Below are 20,042 nucleotides of genomic sequence, written 5' to 3'. Positions count from 1 at the left end.
TCCGGGAAGATCCCACATGCCGCGGAGTGAGTGGGCCCGTGAGCCATGGCCGCTGAGCCTGCGCTTCCGGAGCCTGTGCTCCGCAACGGGAGAGGCCACAGCAGTGAGAGGCCCATGTACCGCAAAAAAAAAAAATATATATATATATATATATATTAACGGCTCTTAGAGTTTACATTCTAGTTGGAGGATAGGAAGAACAAGAGACACAGTAGCTTATATAATGTGTTAGAGGCTCCTAAGTATCATGACAACAAAGCAAAAAAGCAGAGCAGAAATGATGGGGAATGCCAGTGGAAGTTTTCCTTTTTTAGTTTTTAGATCACCATAATAAGTCTAGTTGTCATCCGTCACCATTCAAAGATATTACATAATTACTGACTATATTCCCCACACTGTACTTTGCATACTCGTGACTCATTTATTTTGCAACTGGGAGTTTGGACCTCTTAATCTCCCCCACCTATTTCTCTCCTCCCCCCACCAACCTCCCCTCTATCAACCACTTGTTTGTTCTCTGTATCTAGAACTGTTTAGTTGTGTTGTTCATTTGTTTTGTTTTTTAGATACTACATATAAGTGAAATCACATAGTATTTGTCTTTCTCTGTCTGATTTATTTCACTTAGCATAATGCACTCTAGGTCCATCCATGTTGCTCCAAATGGCAAGATTTCATTCTTTTTTATGGCCAAGCTATATTCCATTGTATATATAGACCACATCTTTTTATCCATGCGTCTGTGTGTGTGTGTGTGTGTGTGTGTGTGTGTGTGTGTGTGGTGGGATGGTCAAGGAATTTAAGCAATGACTCAAAGATGCTGAGGGATTGAACCATGCTTGCACTGGGAAGAAATGCGTCTCAGGCGGAGGGAACCGTCAGTATGGAGGCCCTGAGGCAGGAGTGTGTGAGCATGTTAGAGGAGGAACAAGGTCATTTTGGCTGGAGGGGTGTGAGCAGGGGGAAGGGACGTAGGTGACAAGGTCAGAGAGGTGCAGAAAAGGTACAGATTATGGGACCTCATAGGCCATTGTGAGGATTTTGGCTTTACTTGGGGTGAAACGGGTCCGTGGCAGAGTGCTGAGTAGCACAGTGACGTGCTATGACTTACGTTTAAAGAGATCATCCTGGCTGCTGCGTACTCTGGGCTATCTACTTCATCAATCCAGGTGAGAAATGATGATCTGTCAGACCATGGTGGGGACAGTGGGAAGGGAGAGAGGTTGCCAGCTTCTGCATTTATTTTTAGAGACAACAGGATTTCCTGACAGACATTTGGGAGTTGTGAAAGAGAGGAAGGAGCCAGTCGATTCCAGTGTTTTGGCCTGAACAACTGGACGAATGGAAATGAGCTGAGATGCACAAGATGTAGGTAGAGCGGAGCTGGGTGGGAATAGGGTGACCGTAGATCAGCAGTGGTATGTGGACATGGAAGCAGAGATGCCGAGTGAGCAGTTGTGTAGATGAGTTTGGCATTGGGAAGAGAGTCTGGACGGGAGGAGTAAATTTGGGAGTCCTCAGCATTTAAATCGATTTAAAGACTTAACATCGGATACATTTGTCCCAGCAAGAGAGTGAACGTAAATTGAGCAGAGACGAGGACCAAAGATGACCAGCACTGAGAGTTGAGGAGATGAGTAGGAACCAGCAAAGAAGACTGAGAAGGGATGACTAGTGAAGTGGAGGAAAACTAAGAGAATGTGGGGTCCTGAAGCCTGGGGAGGAGAAGGTGTCAAGGAGGAGGGAGCAATCGATGTTGACAGATAAGCTCATATGTTAAGTAAAATAAGGACTGAGAATTTAACAATGTGAGATTGAACTCTTGTTTTTTTTTTGCGGTACGTGGTCCTCTCACTGTTGACTCTCCCGTTGCGGAGCACAGGCTCCGGACACGCAGGCTCAGCGGCCATGGCTCACGGGCCCAGCCGCTCCGCGGCATGTGGGATCTTCCCGGACTGGGGCACGAACCCATGTCCCCTGCATCGGCGGGCGGACTCTCAACCACTGCGCCACCAGGGAAGCCCTGAACTCTTGTTTTAATTTATTACTGACTATGCTCTGAAGACCCCCGAATTTAATTTTAAAAGTTTTACCAAAATGAAACACATATACCAGTGTGTGAGTCGCTGGGATATCTGGATTCCTTCAATCCACATTAAAAAGACCTTATTCTATTAGACAAGCTTAACTTTCTTATTATCTGAAGATTACCTATAGAAAATTTCATGAGAGCAGTAACCATAACTGGTTACAGTAGTAACCCTGATGCCTGACAGAGTAGCATTCAAGACATACTTTTCTTAAATGAATGGATGCCCACTGAACTTGTTTTAATTGAGCCTTTTGTGATCACAGTAGACATTTCAAGCTTCAAAGAACATGAATCCTTTATGAGAGACTTACCTGCTTAGCTTTTTATTATTTGATCACTCAGATGTTCATAAACGAGTTTGTAATATTTTTATGGTTTCAAATTATTATGGGTCAAGTTGTACCCTTCCCCCCCCATTTCATATGTTGAAGTCCTAACCCCCAGTACCTCAGAACATGACTGTATTTGGAGATAGAGCCTTTAAAGAGGTAATTAAATTAAAATTAGGTCATTAGAATGAGTCATAATACCAGATGATTGGAGGAAATTTGGACACACCCATGTAGAGGGAAGACCATGTGAAGATACAAGAAGTCAGCCAAGGAGAGAGGCCTCGGAAGAAACCAAACCTGCTAAATCTTGATCTCAGATTTCTGGCCTCCACAATTGTGAGAAGACAAATTTCTGTCGTTTAAGGCACCCAGTCTGTGGTACTTTGTTATGGCAGCCCTAGTGAACTAATACACAAATATAATAATCAAATGCCTCTTTTTTCTTTCTTTCTGAATATTGAAATGTAATCATCTATAATAAGGATTTAGATGACAACATTAATTTTATAACCCATTTGAAAAGTTAAAAGATTAAGAACAATTTAGAATATGCAAAATATTTGCCCTAATATATACGTATAAAATAATCACTAAAAAAATGAGTGAAATGCATTTGCAGGAAGCGCTCAGACTTAGCCAGCATTGCCCAGAGATGCTACATTCCATTTTAAAAGTTTTCAGCTAACTAAAATCTCCCCTTATAATGCTAAAATTTTTACTCATTTTAGATTACAAAAAAGAAAGACTTTCTAAAATGTTCAACTCCCCCTTCCTTGCCCCAGCCTTCTTAAATAGAGTATGCTGTACGTAATTTAACTTTAATTTGAAGCTGTCAATCTGAGATGGCTCCATGTATGCAGTTAATATCCAAAAATACCCAAGACCCTTGAAGTCTTTGGATTTTGCATTCATTCACTGAAAAAGGCCCAGGAGGTGTGGAATTTGTAATTTTGCCTAGGTGTTCTTCTGAATCTCAGACCCTGAGAATCTGGGAAGACTGATGAATGAACCACTTCAGTGGAAATGCCTAGCTAGACGTCTGCATCTCAACAAAGCTTTGTTTTTCTTTACTCACCACTTCTGAGCTTACTTTCTTGAAAAGATCAAACAACAAAAATCCTTCATTGTAGAAATAACCAGAGATGAGAAAGAAAACTTTAGCTACAGGTGAATATTAGTTTAATTTGTGGTTTGAGAATAGTCTCTGGAGCAGGTGATTTTTAAATGTTTTGATTGTGGTAAAATATACGTAGCATAAAATTTTGCCATTGTACCCATTTACCATTTTGACTGCGTTTTAAGTGTGCAGTTCAGTGACATTGAGTACATTCCCACTGCTGTGCAACCACCACCACCATCCACCTCCAGCCATTTTTAATCTTCCCCAGATGACACTCTGCATCCATTAAGCAATAACTCCCCATTCTCCTTTTCCCCCATCCCCTGGCACCCACCATTCTACTTTCTCTTTCTATGACTTTGACTATTCTAGGTATCTCATATGTGGAACCGTGTATTTGTCTTTCTGTGTCTGTTTATTTCACTTAAGCATATGTCTTTAAGGTTTATCCACGTTGTAGCATGCGTCAGAATTTCATTCCTAATCATCTATAATATTCCATTGTATTATATACCACATTTTGTTTATCTGTTCATTTGTTGGTGAACACTTTGGTTGTTTCCACCTTTTGGCTGTTGTGTATAGTGCTGCTGTGAATATTCGTCTGCAAATACGTGTTCAAGTCTCTGATTTCAGTTCTTTGGGTAGATACCCAGAAGTGGAATTGTTGGATTATATGGTAATTTTGTGTTTAATTTTTGAGGCCCGCCATGCTGTTTTCTTGGAGCAGGTGATTTTGATGGAACTGTGATTCCAGAGAAGCCTGTATATACCCTTGTAAACATATCTAAACTTGAAGATCTCTGGAAGTGTCTGTGAGGTCCATATTCAATGTCACTGGAGTAGTTTTTAACTACCTTGCCCTTTCACAGTGCAGCAGGAAGGCTGGTGGTCAGGGAATTGTGAGTAACTCCATTTTGCCCATGCAGTAGCTTTCTTCATTCGTAGGGACTGTGTCCCTCATGAGAACACCGGCCATCAGGTACGGCCAAGGCAGAAATGTTGAGAGCTGCTGGCCTACTGTACGTAGTCTAAAATTCAACAACAATTTTTGGGTAACCAGAGCACTAATGATAACTGGTGGAAATTTTATCTTTTTAAAGAGCAACATGTTATGAGTTTAAATGGTACATATGCTGGGTAAACATGAGCTGGTGGCATGAGCTGGTGGGGAGAAGTCGAGGAAACATACCTGTGTCTGTGGATGCGTCAGTATCCCCCGGTGTTAATCATGAGCTAGGTCCTTATACACAGCACAGGCAGTGAACACAATTCATGAATGAATATCAGGGCATTTGTTTTGCCTGCAGATCTAGAGTAAGTGACCGTGGTTTCAGGAACAGAAAACAAAAATCAGCACATTAATTGGTGGAGAGATACAAGTAGGAAACATGAGATGCAACTCACACACGGAGCGGAGAAAGAGACTCAGTCCAAGTATTGATGACTGCCTTAGTTCTGTACACAATTGTGTAGAACTTCCTGTTTACATTAATGAATACATCTAGTTAGAATTAGGTGGTACTTGTGTACTAGTGTACTCTCATACTGTGCCTTAAGCAGTAGTAGGGCCCATCTTTCATCTGTGACCTGCCAGTTTACAACTATGTCAAATTTGCTTTTGCTGCAACTGAATATAGGTACTGTCACTGCAATTACTGTCCGGCGGGCTGTGCTAGTGCTGTTGGTAAATACAGTACAGAGTAAGGGTATGATTTGCTGCAAGTAAGAGGAACAAGGCATACTGTAATTCACGCTGAGATCAAAGAAAGATTGTGTGTGTGAGAAGTTTACTTCATGAATATATGACAGTGAAGTTATAAAAGAAAATACTGACTCACCCTTCAATACCCAGTACAGAAGGGTGAGTCAGTGAATAGTTTAATACCTTTGCATGTTTTAATAGATACTGCGACTCATTGCTCGACTGCAGTAATTACTGCTGGTGCTAATGTTGTTTTAAATCTTTTAATTCATCCCTTCAAGTGTGACACCGTAAATTCTATACTGATGAGCATCGTAAACACAAAGGTTGGAATTATAGCTTTGTACCTTTCTCTGGAGTACTATAGAAGTGTCAGATAATTTACATGAACCTAGAAATATTGGTTTAATTTTTAAATATGTTATATGTGCTCTGTTGTAAGTGCCCTGGTCATTTGGTACTCAACATGTAGCTGCTAATCCCGGGAGATAGTTTTAGAAGGTTATCTGTTTCCATGGAGAAGCACACAAGAAGCACTGATTTTTCTACTTAATAAATCAGAAAGCTAATGTTCGGTAGTGAAAAAAAAATTCTCTCAGTATTGTCCTCTGTGATAATTCTGAGTACACCAGGTAATAAGGGATTGATCTAATGACATTAAAAAATACACTACAAAAATTGTTTCCATCTGATCTTATATGTGTATTTTTAAACGCTGAAATAACCAAAATACAAGTGGGATTTTTGCTTACTACGAATAAATAAATACATATATAAGAAACATGAGTAGTTAACACTGAGCAAAATAATCATTAAGGCCCTTCCAGTTCTAAAATTTGGGTTCTGACTAATGAGGGGGATGTTTTCAGGATTTAAAGTCTCTGCTTGACCTTCCCCCAATAGCAGACAAGCATTATTTGGAAACTGGGGAGAACTTTGCTGAAGGTGTATTGTCCACACCAACCTGCCTGATTCAGAGGAGTCGGTCATGCCTCTCAGGGCCAACCCAAAGAAGGGCATGTGGAATTGGAAAGGAAGGGGACTGGAGTTGAAAAGACCCAGGCATTGTTGGAACTTGAGTTGAGCTGTAGCCAAGTGTGGAAGAGGGGGGGGACCCGTAGAATTCTGTCTAACAGGGTAAATAAACTCACCTGCCTTGAAATCTGTACAACTTGCTGGCACTGGGAATCTCCTCTATTTTAACTGAGACAGAGGGATTATAGGATTCCATTAAGTAAGTTTATAAGTGAGGGCACTAAGCCAGGGACCAGCCCTGAGATCAGTCCCTCGTTTAACAGTACTGCTTAGTACACTCAGTGAGTCAGGGATTGTCTTTCTCTTTGCCGAGAGGAAAGTGGCAGTGAGTTTTCTCAGGGCCATAATAGTGAGACAAAATCTTCATTCCCCTTTCAAAACTACTGAATCAGAAGACCACACATCCCTAATGATTAAGTACAAACATTTGGTGTGTTCCCAGCCTTCAGTTGGGAAAGTCAGAGTTTACACCAAATGTTTCTGCAGAGCAGAGCTTAGGTATTGAGAACAATGATGTGGTCAAACTGCTAAAGAAGGGAGAGAGAGAGAGAGAGAAGAACTTCTAATTTGGAAAATTTTGATAGCGGTAGGAATTACAAATTCCCTTTCCAGGACAGATGTATGTTCCTTCACTCTTCATTGCCAGTTTCTACAAGTGAGGGATCTTCCTGTAAGGGAGTGTACCTGGGCTGTACTGACCTCAAGAATGATCTTTCCCTCTGCTACTGAGAAGGCAGGTCAGGAAGTCCCAGTCTCCTCTCCTAACCTTCTTCCATGCATCACCATCTCACTCTTACCCTTGGAACCTGGAGCTCTCTTCCTTCCCCACCTCTTGAATTGAGAACTCAGGAAAGCCAAGCTCTCAGCACTGAAATATAACCAAATATTTGAATTTTTTTGTGCCCAGAGTTTGTAAAATGACCTGTTTCCAGGTTATGTTTAGGTTGGTTGGTGGAGGAAGGGTGACAAAAAGAGGACGTCTTAAACCTTGATCTCCAAAACATCCCTCATCACAAGTAACAGGTAGCGGCCCAGGTGTTAAACACAGAGGGGCCACTGTGTGGGAGCAACCAGAGAAGGAACTGCCCAGGACAAAGAAGCCTGGAAGGGATATGCAGTTGGGGGTGCCAGATGTCACACATCCTGGGAGGGCAGGTGGAATCCTTGAAAGAGTTTTGGAGTCAGACAGACCTAATATGTAGATCCTAGCACCACAGGTTATGACTGAACGACACTAGGAAAGTTATTTTACTTTTGGGAGACTGTTTTCCCAACTTTTAAAATTATGATAATAATACCTTCCTTACAGATTGTCGTAAGGTTTAAATGAGATAAACATTTGAAAAAAATTAGCACAATTCCTGGCATAGAGTTAACATTTAACAAAACACTCCCTTCCTTTAGTTTATTCTTGCCCCTTGTCATCTGACCGCCCCCACCAGCCCAGTGATGCCCTGTCACCCCGACCTAGCCTTCACCCTGCTCGACCTGCAGGCTTATTTCAGAGAGTGTTTCGGGCTGAATTGTGTCTTCCCCCAAGTTCATAGGTTGAAATCTTAACCTGCAGGACTTCCGAATTTGGGGATAAGGCCTTTAAAGAGGTAATTAAGTTAAAATGAGGTCATTAGGGTGGACCCTAATCCAGTATGACTGATGTGCTTGTAAGAAGAGGAAATTTGGTTCTAAAGATATACAGAGAGAAAACTATGTGAAGATACGGGGAGAAGATGCTCATCCACAAGCCAAAGAGAGAGGCCTCAGAAGAAACCAGTCCTGCCGACACCTTGATCTCAGACTTGTATCCTCCAGAGCTGTGAGGAAATAGCTGTCTGATAAAGAGGCCACGGAGTCTGTGGTCCTTCCCCAGACCCACTAATACAGGAGTCATCACTGAAGACTTGGGGTGGGAGGAACGTCAGCTCTCATAGCCCAGCAGGTAGGGGAAGAGAATGAGGGCAGCCTCTTGTCTATCCTGGTGGAAGGAGGTGAGTTTGGAACATCTGACAGCCAAAAAGCCTCCCCTGACACAGAGTAGCTGATTTTCGTAATATTGTTAATTCACAGCTTTGTCATATTGTTTCAGGTACGTTAAGCATTAGAAAGGCTTTTGATGGCTGATTTGGAGGCCTGACCACCCAGATAACATACGACTTGCATAACCTTTTGGATCATAACCTGTTCTTTTTTTTTTTTAATTTTTATTAAAGTATAGTTGATTTACAGTGTTGTGTTAGTTGCAGGTGTACAGCAAAGTGAGTCAGTTATACATATATCCATTCTGTTTTTAGATTCTTCTCCCATATAGGCCATTATAGAATATTGACTAGCGTTCCCTGTGCTATACAGTAGGTCCTTATCAGTTATCTGTTTTATATATAATAGTGTGTTTATGTCAATCCCAATCTCCCAATTTATCCCTCCCCCCACTTTCCCCCCTGGTAACCATAAATTTGTTTCCTACATCTGTGACTCTGTTTTGTAAATAAGTTCATTTGAATCGTTTTTTTAGATTCCACACATGAGCAATATCCTATGATACTGGTCTTTCTCTGTCTGACTTACTTCACTTAGTGTGATAATCTCTAGGTCCATGCATACTGCTGCAAATGGCATTATTTCATTCTTTTTTATGGCTGCATAATATTCCGTTTTATATATGTACCACATCTTCTTTATCCATTCCTCTGTCAATGGACATCATAACCTGTTCTTAAGGTTCCTCTTCTTCCTATGTCTTGGTTTATATTGACTGGTTTACTGCCATTCATTTTTTTTCTTTGGTGTTGCATTGTGCCATTCTTCTGGAGAAGGTCTCCCTGACCATTTTTCCATGGTTGTTTGATAATTTCTAGCACACAAAACATCTAGTTTAGATCAGTATAGTTTGTTAGATATAAATCCTGGGATAGAGGCGGGGGGATGCATCAGACCACCTGGGAAATCCTACTTCTCCCCAAATTACACAATTTCCTGCACTCCTCACATTGAGATGCTGATGCATGCCAGACCCTATCAGAACCTGGACAGGCCTCGGTGGAGGCCTTGGCATTTCACTGTCCAGAAAATTGTAGCACTACAGCAAGCTAAAAAGGCATGGTGTGCTTCTTTCTCCAGGTTGTTTATAAAACTGTTAACACTAAACCTTGGGGACACTCCTACTCTTAAGGTTTCACTGTTTCGTGATTTATTTATGCTCCATATTCAACTAACATTTATTGAGCTCCTCATATATGCCAACTTCTATTCGAGGTGTTTTTACTTACATTACCTAGTTTGTTCTCAAAACAACCCAATGAGATAAAATATTGAGATAAGACTGAGGAGAGAATAAGTAATTTGGCAGAGATAAAACATCAAACTGGACAGAGCCAGGATGCAAACCTCAGTGAAGGACATAGAAAAGAAACAAATAAAAACAAGTACAGACTGTGCTAAGGGCTAAGAAAGAAACAGTGTGTGGTGGTAAGGATTGTAGCCGGGTACTGGACAGGAGGACCTCTATGAGAAACTGACCTGTCACTTGCAAGCTGAAGGACGATCAGGCGTGAGCCAGGAGTGGCAGCAGGTGAAGAGGGTAAAGACACCAAAGTTTAGTGTGTTCTGGAAGGTCAGCCTGTTTGCAGCTTAGTGAGCAAGAGGATGAGGAATGAGAAGTGATCTTGGAGAGGTGGGTAGGACCCAGAGTGTGTTGGCGCACTGAGGCCTGAGTAAGGAGATTGGACTTTTAGTGTAAATTCAGTGCAAAGCCACGGAAGGGTTTTTAGTGAGATGACATCAATTGACATTTTAAAAGAGACCATGGTTTTCTTATCCCAAAATGAGTATTTAAGGAGCCGTATGGGGATCTGACAAGGAATGTAGACTGCATGGCCTGTGTTTGTGGTTGGGATTGTGACGTCTGGCTTTTATGTAACCGTGAGAACCCACATTGGAAACCATGCGTTTTCGGGTCCAGATAATGTGAAGCCTTACCCTTATGCTTTGTTTCTGTTCTGAAACTGCTTTCCTGTCCTTGACAAAACAGTTCCTACAAACCCACCGATTCTATTTGTAGAATGACTTTGACCCCAAGTTTTTACTTGTATTTATTTAAAATATTTATTTATTTATTTTTGGCTGCATTGGGTCTTTGTTGCTGCACGCGGGCTTTCTCTAGTCGCAGCAAGTGGGGGGCTACTCTTCGTTGCGGTGTGCGGGCTTCTCATTGCGGTGGCTTCTCTTACTGAAATGGTCTAGCAGCGGTGTCACCAGTATTCATGGGAATGATTTGATGTATTCTACTGCCCCAGTTTTGATCTCTAATGCATTAAAAGTGAACTAGTGCTTCTTGGAAAGTAGCTGAAAGGACAAAGGATTCTGCTTCAAGGGGTTTTCACTGGCTGGTTTCACCAAAGAATTCACTGTCAGTTCAACAAAGCATTTCAAAGAGAGAGTAATTAATTCTGTTAGAGTAACTTGAGTACCAAGAATTAGGGAGGGTATTGATGATCTTGACAGGACTGATAGCAGTGGAATGTTGGGGGTGCAGAACCACTTGGTGGTGGTCGAGGAAGTAACAAGAAATTAGGGGGTAGGGACTTCCCTGGTGGTGCAGTGGTTAAGAATACACCTGCCAATGCAGGGGACATGGGTTTGAGCCCTGGTCCGGGAAGATCCCACATGCTGCCGAGCAACTAAGCCCCTGCACCACAACTACTGAGCCTACGCTCTAGAGCCTGCGAGCCACAACTACTGAGCCCATGAGCCACAGCTACTGAGGCCCACGCGCCTGGAGCCCGTGCTCCGCAACAAGAGAAGCCACCGCCATGAGAAGCCTGCGCACCGCAACGAAGAGTAGCCCCCGCTCGCCGCAACTAGAGGAATCCCGCGTGCAGCAACGAAGACCCAACGCAGCCAAAACTAAATAAATAAATAAACAAATAATTTAATTAATTTAAAAAAAGAAATTAGGGGGTAGAGGCAGTGCATTTGGATGATTGTTAAAATAAGTTTTCCTGTGAAAGGGCCAGAAAAATGGGGTGGCAGCTAGAGACTTGAGGTCAAAGGAGAGATGTTAGGACAGAAGATATTAAAGTATATTTGTAGCACTATTCCTATTTTCATCTTAATTTTCTGAATCTGAGGGGCTTCTGTTTCTTAACTGAAAGTGTTTTACTGTTCTAATATCCTTGTTTTTTCTGTTAGTTTCAACTTCTATGTAAAATGGCCCCATGAACTCTAAGCTTTTTGAGCAGAGGGATGGAGTCTCATTTACCATTTTGTCCTCAGTGGTGTAACTATGGTAGAGTCAGTGACTGTTTTTCAATAAATGAGTTAAAGATAAGTAGAAAAAAATAGAGCTTGGCTATAAAGTTACCCTTCAGATTCATTCATTAGAACCAATTCTTTACTTTTGGTGTTCTTCATTATCAGACTGAATATATGGGGCTAAGGTATATCTGTGTCAGACTGCCCTAGTGGATTTATACAGAGAAGGTACTGTGTTTATGCAATAAAAGTAAATTATTCTTCCAAAACAGAGTTTGAATTTGAAGGCAAGAGAAAGAAAATTCAGATTAAGAAAAGAAATAAAAAATCACAACAGTATACATTTGTGATGAAAACACCCCAAAACCAGATTGTTCTGGAAAAAATTATGTAACTGTTCTTTGCTAATTTAAGGGGGAAAGTACTTTTTTTTTTTTTTACCTACTATGAAGGCTTGTTTTAGTATCTGAAGTTTTGGATTTTGGATGTACTTAGGACTGAAAGTTGAACTAGATTCAAGTTACTGACTAACAGTGGTAGCCTGCTACTTATCAATAGATAACATTTTTGACAGCAAACTCTCAATTGTATAATCACCAAAGCAAAATTTTAAAAAATCAGTTGGTAAAATATAGGACTGGAAGGATCTTTGAGGTGAACCTTTGCTTTTAATCAAGATTGAATTTAAATCAATCTAGACTAAATCGGCTCTAATATTTTTAGAGCTCTTTAGAAAATAGGGTTGGATAGCATCCTTAGGGAATCATATGGGTGTATATATAAAGTTAATTTGAATAGGATTATTTGCAGTCAAGCTTTTAGAGTATGACAAAGGATTTCATTATTGTTTTCCCTCTAGCAGGTACATAAAGTTAGTTTATGTAGTTAGTTTGCTGGCTATAATTCCAATTTTTTAATTTACAGTAAATAATGAACTTGGCTTCAGAACTTACACAGAAGATCAACACATGTCTTCTTAGTAAACTGTTTCTAGAATAAAATTAGATTCTAGATGCAAGGTGTGATGATTAATTTTTTTATTTTATTTATTTATTTTTTTGCGATACGCGGGCCTCTCACTGTTGTGGCCTCTCCCGTTGCAGAGCACAGGCTCCGGACGCGCAGGCTCAGCGGCCATGGCTCACGGGCCCATCCGCTCCGCGGCATGTGGGATCTTCCCGGACCGGGGCACGAAGTTGTGTCCCCTGCATCAGCAGGCGGACTCTCAACCACTGCACCACCAGGGAAGCCCCAATGATGATTAATTTTATGTGTCAACTAGGCTAGGCTGTGGTGGCCAGTTGTTTGGTTAAACACCAGTCTAGCTGTTGCTGTGAAGGCATTTTTTTAGATGTGATTAACATTTAAATCAGTGGACTGTGAGTAAAGCAGCTTACTTTTCATAATGTAGGTGGGCCTCATCCAATCAGTTGAAGGCCTTAAGAGCAAAGACTGAGGTCTCCTGAGGAGGAAGCATCTCTGCCTCTAGTCTGCCTTCAGACCCAAGACTGCAGCATTAACCCTTCCCTGGCTCTCCAGCTTGCCAGCCTGCTCTGTAGAGTTTGGACTTGTCAGCCCCCATAACCCTGTGAGCCAGCCCTTAAAATTCATATTCATTCATGCTCTACCCTCTCTGTCTCCTTCCCTCCTCCCTCCTCTGGCCTCCCTCTGTCTCTCCACACACACACACGCGCGCACACACACACACACACACACACACACACACACCCTATTGGTTCTGTTTCTCTGGCGAACTATATTTATACAGGGGTTGAAAAGCATTCTCTATAAGAAGGCCAGATGGTAAATTTTCTTGGCTCTGCAGGCCATAATACTCTTCCTGTCACAACTACCCAACTCTCCATTGTAGCACAGAAATAGCCATGTAAATGAGTGCCTGTGTCTCTGCTCCAAAAAACTTTATTTACTGAAGCAGGTGGCTGGCTATATTTGGATTGAGGACTGTAGTTTACTGACCCCTGGATTAAATGACTGCTTGATAATTCATGTGGAAGAGATAAGTGAGGTATGCCTTTAATTTTTTTTGTATGCATTTTTAAGGATGTTTACTCAAGTCAGGTTTGGAATAAGAAGCAGTTTTTCACCCTTTTGTATATTAGAGGTTTCTACTTTGGCTGACAGTCTGACTCTTCAACTTTGGTTTTACCTGTTTTATTTTTACACAAGAGTTTCTTAAAGATCAATACTACAACAAAAGTATCATGCATCAATTCTAAACTGATGGCTGACCAGTCAGCCTTTTCTCTAATGCCCCACTCTGTTTCTTAGAAAAATGACTAATGAGGGAGGAGGAGGGTTAGCAGAAAGGGTGGCCAGAAAACACAACTGGCCCCCCAACCTACCAGTCTTGCAGTTATATTGACAGTGCCAGATTCCAAGATGTAATTCTTTTTTTTTTTCCTGGTACGCGGGCCTCTCACCGCTGTGGCCTCTCCCGCCGCGGAGCACAGGCTCCGGACGCGCAGGCACAGCGGCCATGGCTCACGGGCCCAGCTGCTCCGCGGCATGTGGGATCCTCCCAGACCGGGGCATGAACCCGCGTCCTCTGCATCGGCAGGCGGACTCTCAACCACTGCGCCACCAGGGAACCCCCCCCCCCCAAGATGTAATTCTTAAAGGCCTTCATTTTCCTCTTGGCAAAAGGAACATTCTTGCAAACACTGGTAATAATTTATCATTCCCACTTTCTCTCTTCCAATAGACCACCAGTGCCAAGAAGGTACTTCAGTTCTTCAGGATCTTTCAACAAGGCAGAGTTCTTGTTGCCTAGTTGTACTGCACTTAATCTGGGAGGAATGTTAAGTCCTGCAGGTAGATTGAAAGTTAGAGATCTCTAAAGCAACATATTATCATTGTAGGCTATGGAACTGGAAAGAAATTAGGCTAATCCAAGATAAAATTAGGCAGTTAAGTTTTTGAAATGAAAATTAGAATCTTGACCCATGGTGTTACTGTTGTATGTATTTAGATGGTCACCATATGTATGAAGGGTAAATATTTTAGTGTAACAACAGCAGTGCTCTTATTCTCAAGAGTAAATTGCATCTAACTTTTTTGGAATGAATATAAGATTTAGGCCTTTAAAAAAAAAAAGTCATTGTTCTTATTCATTAAGTTGAACAGATTGTGTCACATCCAAAATAGATCTTCTCACTTTTAGTGAAGTTCTCACATGGACTGACTGCCACATCAGGAATGAAGTCTTTATGTCTCATCATTACCCTGTGTAAGGATGAGTACCACCATTTTTATTTATCACGTTTCTGGAATGACACATCTATATAAAAAGGCAAGATATGGAGATCTAAGTTATTTTTCACCTTTTATTTTTCACTTTGTAAAGTCTATTTTTAGTCAGAATTTTACATTGATGTCTTTCAGAGGTCTGTACAAATACTACTTGTCTCTTTGTAACTTGTAGTCCCCTTTCCTATATGTTATCTATTACAGTTAGTGTTTGCAAAATTAAATGTCATGTATTATAATTGCTTGTATATTTGGGGGGCTTACTGTGTGCCAGGTACTATGTTAGGTACAGTACATGTATTACCTCTTTTAATTCCACAACAGCTGTGATGATATTGCTGTTGTTATTACTACCCTCACTTCATGATGGAATATGTACAATCACTGTGTAAACCAGCAAGTGGCAGAAATGGGATGGAGCTTTGCCGGTCTTTATCCAGAGCCTTTGCTCTTTAGTTTGGTTGTGCTTAGTAAGGTTCTTCTTCACTTTGACAAACTGAACTATTAAAAAGTAAAATACTAAGGAAGAGCCAAAATTAGGAGGGAAAAACCCTGTAAACGTATAAAACCTTTCTGTCTTCTTTTAAAGTTGCTTGAAGCCAAGTTGAAGCCAGTGTCTTCTTCAAGCTTTTAATTTTTAGAGGATCATGAACCACTTGGTCGTCTCTGTCTCCTTTGTGTAATGAGGTATTGTCTTCACTTCTGGGGCTGTATGCTAGCAGGCAGTACAGATAAGATTACTCTTGGTTTTGCAGATTACTAGTTGAGTTTCTACAGTGTGCTAAGATGACAGGTAAAAGTTTGTTCTTGAAATTTTCAAGTCAACAGAAGAAAGAATTAACATTTCTCATAGGTGTGCTTTGGGATTCCACTTTTATGATTCAAATTAATGGTGTTTTCTTCTGTTTGTCTTTTTTTTAAGTAAATTTATTTGTTTTATTTATTTTTGGCTGCACTGGGTCTTCTTTGCTACGCGTGGACTTTTCTCTAGTTGCAGAGAGCAGGGGCTACTCTTCGTTGTGGTGCGTGGGCTACTCTTCGTTGTGGTGCACAGGCTTCTCATTGCAGTGGCACAGGCTCTACGCGCGAGCTTCAGTAGTTGTAGCTCGCAGGCTCTAAAGTGCAGACTCAGTAGTTGTGGGGCACAGGCTTAGTTGCTCTGCAGCATGTGGGATCTTCCTAGACCAGGGCTCGAACCTGCGTCCTCTGCACTGGTAGGCAGATTCTTAACCACTGCGCCGTTTCTGTCTTTATTCAGTAAACATTTATGGGGCAGATGCTCTATGCCAGTTATTGTACTTTAATAAGGAACTAATTTTAATAAGATCCAACAGAGCCCAAATCATAATATTTTTGGCACATGCGTAAAACTTTAAAATTGAAAATAAAAGAATTTCTCAGATAGAATTAACTAATGTGCTACTCATTGTGACTTGGAGTAAAGCTCATCTGCCTCCATTTTCTTTTAATAAAAATAGAAATAACTATTAAATTACGTCAAAAGTCATTTTTACAAAATACGTTAAAGATGGTTATAAAAGATTTGAAATTTCTGTGTGTGTGTAGTTGGAGAATAAGTATCAGCATAATTTTTAAATAGACCAAACTGAAATTCTGTGAAATAATAAAATTAAATAATACTGAATAAAACTCAAAATTCACATTAAAACCCAGTAGATCTTTGGAAGATCTGTCATAAATATGATCAGTATTGCTATTTAATTCTCATGTTGATGTAAATAGTCAAATTACATTTGACTTACCATCTATTTTTGACTTACCATCTATTTTTTCCAAAAATGAGTCTGTATTTCCCATATATTATCTTTATATACATATAACATATGTGGCTAAATTATAACCTTTTCTTCAACAGTCATTTATGAACAAAATAGAAAATAACATTGTATTCTATGTGGTTTTGTCTGAGAAAGGAAATGTTGAAATTGACAACTCTTCCCCTAAATTGAAAATTACAAGGTGAACCATTGACCCACTAAACAGGTAAACATGGTTGAAAGAACATTAATTTCCTCAAGATCATAAAGCAAAACCAAGTATAGTCCATATATCTGTTAGTGAAATAGGTCAGTTTGAAAGTTTTGATACTGCTGTTTAAGCAGGGATAAACCGTAAGATTTTGCTAGTATTTATTGTCTTTTTTTTGCTGCGGCATGCCGCATGTGGGATCTTAGTTCCCCAACCAGGGAACGAACCTGCGCCCCCTGCGTTGGAAGTGTGGAATCTTAACCACTGGACCGCCAAGGAAGCCCCTAACCTATTAAGTCATTTGAAAGTAGTTATACACAACTTTATTTGGAACATATGTAACAAATATGGGATTACTTCCCAGAGTACTATATAAAAGGCTGTCAATAAGTAAAAGAGAAGTAGACCAATGGGAAAGTGGTAATTTAATCAGAAGAGGTCGGAAAAGCCAATCATTTTACTTTTTAATAAAAATTTTTTAAAGTTCACTAGTAATCAGAGAAATGAATACTAAAACAGTGATTTTTTATTTTGGCCTAAAATGTTGACAAAAATTAAAGGCATTTTACATTCATAGGAAATTGGATAGGTTCACAATTTGGGGGAGTGTAATTGATACAGCCTTTTTGGACCTTCACATTTAACTCTATAAATGTTATCAGAATTATTTACCATAAGCATGCATCCATGAGTAACTTGTTTAAATGGAAAAAAAAGAAGGTCTGTGAATTTTGAAGTACATTAAGAGAAAAACAAACTGTGAGGGGCAGAAATAGCTTTTTAAAAGATGTCTTTGAATGCATATCCTGTCAATATAATAATGGTCCAGGGCAAAAAACTTCTCACCTCGTACTAACTGTACTTTTTCTTTTTTTAATGTCATTTTGTTTTACTGTTTCAGTTCTGACAGCTAGAGTCATGGGTTAGCAAATACATTTTCTTTAAAACACCAGCACCTCTGAAATGATCATTAAGGGTCATTCCTATATAAATGCACGAATGAATTAAAAGTGCTTTTGCATTTCATTAGATTAGCTGAAGGAGGAGAAATGTTGATCCAAGGAAGAGCTGTAGTCAGTTTTGGAGCACTTTGAAGACAGGGAAGTCAGAGCCTGGAGAGAAATGCATGAAGGGAGAGGTGGAGGTCAGACAGAAAAGCCAGGTTGGTCCTTCCTCTGGCCTCACATTAACGTCTTCACGTATTCTGTGAGAAAGTGCACTATGACTCTCGCCTCTGGTGGACAAGCACACTTGTGGAACAGGCCATTTGTAAGTCAAAGATCACCTGTCTCTGCCTGTCCCATCATGAGGATCAGAAAGGTAAAAGGAAATTGAGAGACCAGGAAATGTTTAAAGGAGCCGCATCAAGGTTGGTGAGAAATCCGGAAATCATCTATTTTTCGGTACACGGGCCTCTCACTGCTGTGGCCTCTCCCGTTGCGGAGCACAGGCTCCGGACGCGCAGGCTCAGCGGCCATGGCTCACGGGCCCAGCCGCTCCGCGGCACGTGGAATCTTCCCAGACCGGGGCACGAACCCGTGTCCCCTGCATCGGCAGGTGGACTCTCAACCGCTGCGCCACCAGGGAAGCCCGAAATCATCTATTTTTTAGGTTAAAAGAGAACACATGAAGGTCTGCCATTTAGATTTTCTGTTTATTGCTACAGATTGGAAGCCTAGATTCCATAGGTAGAAGCCACAAGAGGCTCATTTCGGCACCTTCTGATCGTACAGTCATTCTTAAGAGCAATCCAGGAAGGGAGTGGGTTGCTCTCCAAAACGGTGTCTCCTGCTCACTCTAGAAATGGCTAAACGGTAGCTCTCCTGTGAAGGAGGTTGATTGGATCAGGTAATCTTAAAAATCTCTCACAACATTACCCTCTGATTTCAGTGCTTCTTAAGGCAATGAAAATATACTCCAAGACAAAGGCCCAGAATACTGTACCCCTTTAAATAGCCAAGGAGGAACAAAACTACGTAAATAAAGCCAAATCTTCCCTTGCTACAACTGAGGTAGGCCAGAGCTTCCTGAAGACTTTAGTACAAATGGAGGATGACCACCACATGGGAAACAAAACAAGTAGACAAACAGAAGGCAAGAAAACTGCCGGAGTGGGGCTTTTTATCCCAGCTTGTTTGAGCTCTGTGGTCCCTGTCCTCAATCTACCTGCCACCTTGCGATATTTACAGCAGCCCTTCAGGGATGGCAGTTTCTTGGGCACGTGGTCTGGGCCCCTTGTTGTACAGTAGGAAGCAGTTAGTCATCGGGCGTAAGAATTCATCCTTTCAGAAATACGGCAAGAGAAGTGTATGCCGTGGACACAACATTTTTTTCCTTCTGGAAAGCTAACTCGGTGGTTGCCAACTTATAAAGAGCAATCAGTGTCACTGGCAGTGTGATGAGCTGGAGAGCTTTCATCCGAACTCTGTAGTTGGAAGGAAACCCGAGAAACCTATCGATAAAGGAGTGAGACCCGCCAGGGCCACGCTTGGCGGGGTTAGTTTTCTGCGTGGCAGCCAGGGCTGGAGCGCCAGCGGGGGCCTGGTGGAGGGCGGCCACCCGCCTTCCCTCCCCACCTGTCTCCCGTAGTGCTCATCCCTCCTTGAAACAACGTTGAACAAATATTTAAAGAACGTTGGCTTGAAACGGAGCCACATTATTAACCTACTCAAGCGTCTTCTGTCTCCGTCAGGCCCTCTGTTTGCCGTAAGCTTCTTATAACCTATTGCCTGTCTCTTTTCTCTATTTATTTCTATAGTGTCCATGGAAAATATTGGAGAACAAGGTAAGATATATCACTGCCTTCAGTCTAAAATTTTAAAAATCGTTGGCAAAAACAAATAGCATTCATTTTGATTTGGTTGGAGTAAGTCATACTTGGAGAATGTTGGAGTCAGGATGGGTTAAAGGCATCTCATTCTCTCAGTCCCCAGACTGAATTCTCTCAGACGCTTGGCAGAGAACTTAACCCTGAAATGGCAGTCACTGTGCCAGGTTCTTATGGCTCCAAGATAACAGGAATGTCAACAATCTCCTGTTTCAACTCAGAGTTTGACCCCATACCTGAGTCACCTAGATAATTCATGAAAAATATCATTGGGTCTAGTCATCTCACACCGATTTAAGTGCCTTATGAGGTAACTGAATGTTTTTATGGTTCTATAATAGGAATATCAGCTGCTTTTAAAAAGCTAAAATGGCTGTTAAGGTTTAAAAATACCAAACATGCTATATTTTAAATTAAATTAGCATATT

General features: G+C 41.1%; 1 protein-coding gene across 3 annotated transcripts in view; it reads left to right on the top strand.

The window, feature by feature from the left end:
* ZDHHC2 (zDHHC palmitoyltransferase 2) overlaps window positions 1-20,042 on the top strand; it is a 67,704-nt gene that overhangs the window by 8,593 nt on the left and 39,069 nt on the right. For all 3 annotated transcript variants that reach the window (XM_082680443.1, XM_082680442.1, XM_082680444.1), the window contains exon 2: window positions 19,546-19,572. In XM_082680443.1, coding sequence (XP_082536569.1) covers window positions 19,546-19,572 — 27 coding nt within the window. The remainder of the gene's footprint in view (window positions 1-19,545; window positions 19,573-20,042) is intronic.

Source organism: Grampus griseus (assembly GCF_964374135.1).
Source record: "Grampus griseus genome assembly, chromosome: 21".
Lineage (NCBI taxonomy): Eukaryota > Metazoa > Chordata > Mammalia > Artiodactyla > Delphinidae > Grampus > Grampus griseus.
The sequence above is the reverse complement of the archived record's forward strand: the minus strand, read 5'-3'. Positions and strand labels throughout refer to the sequence as shown.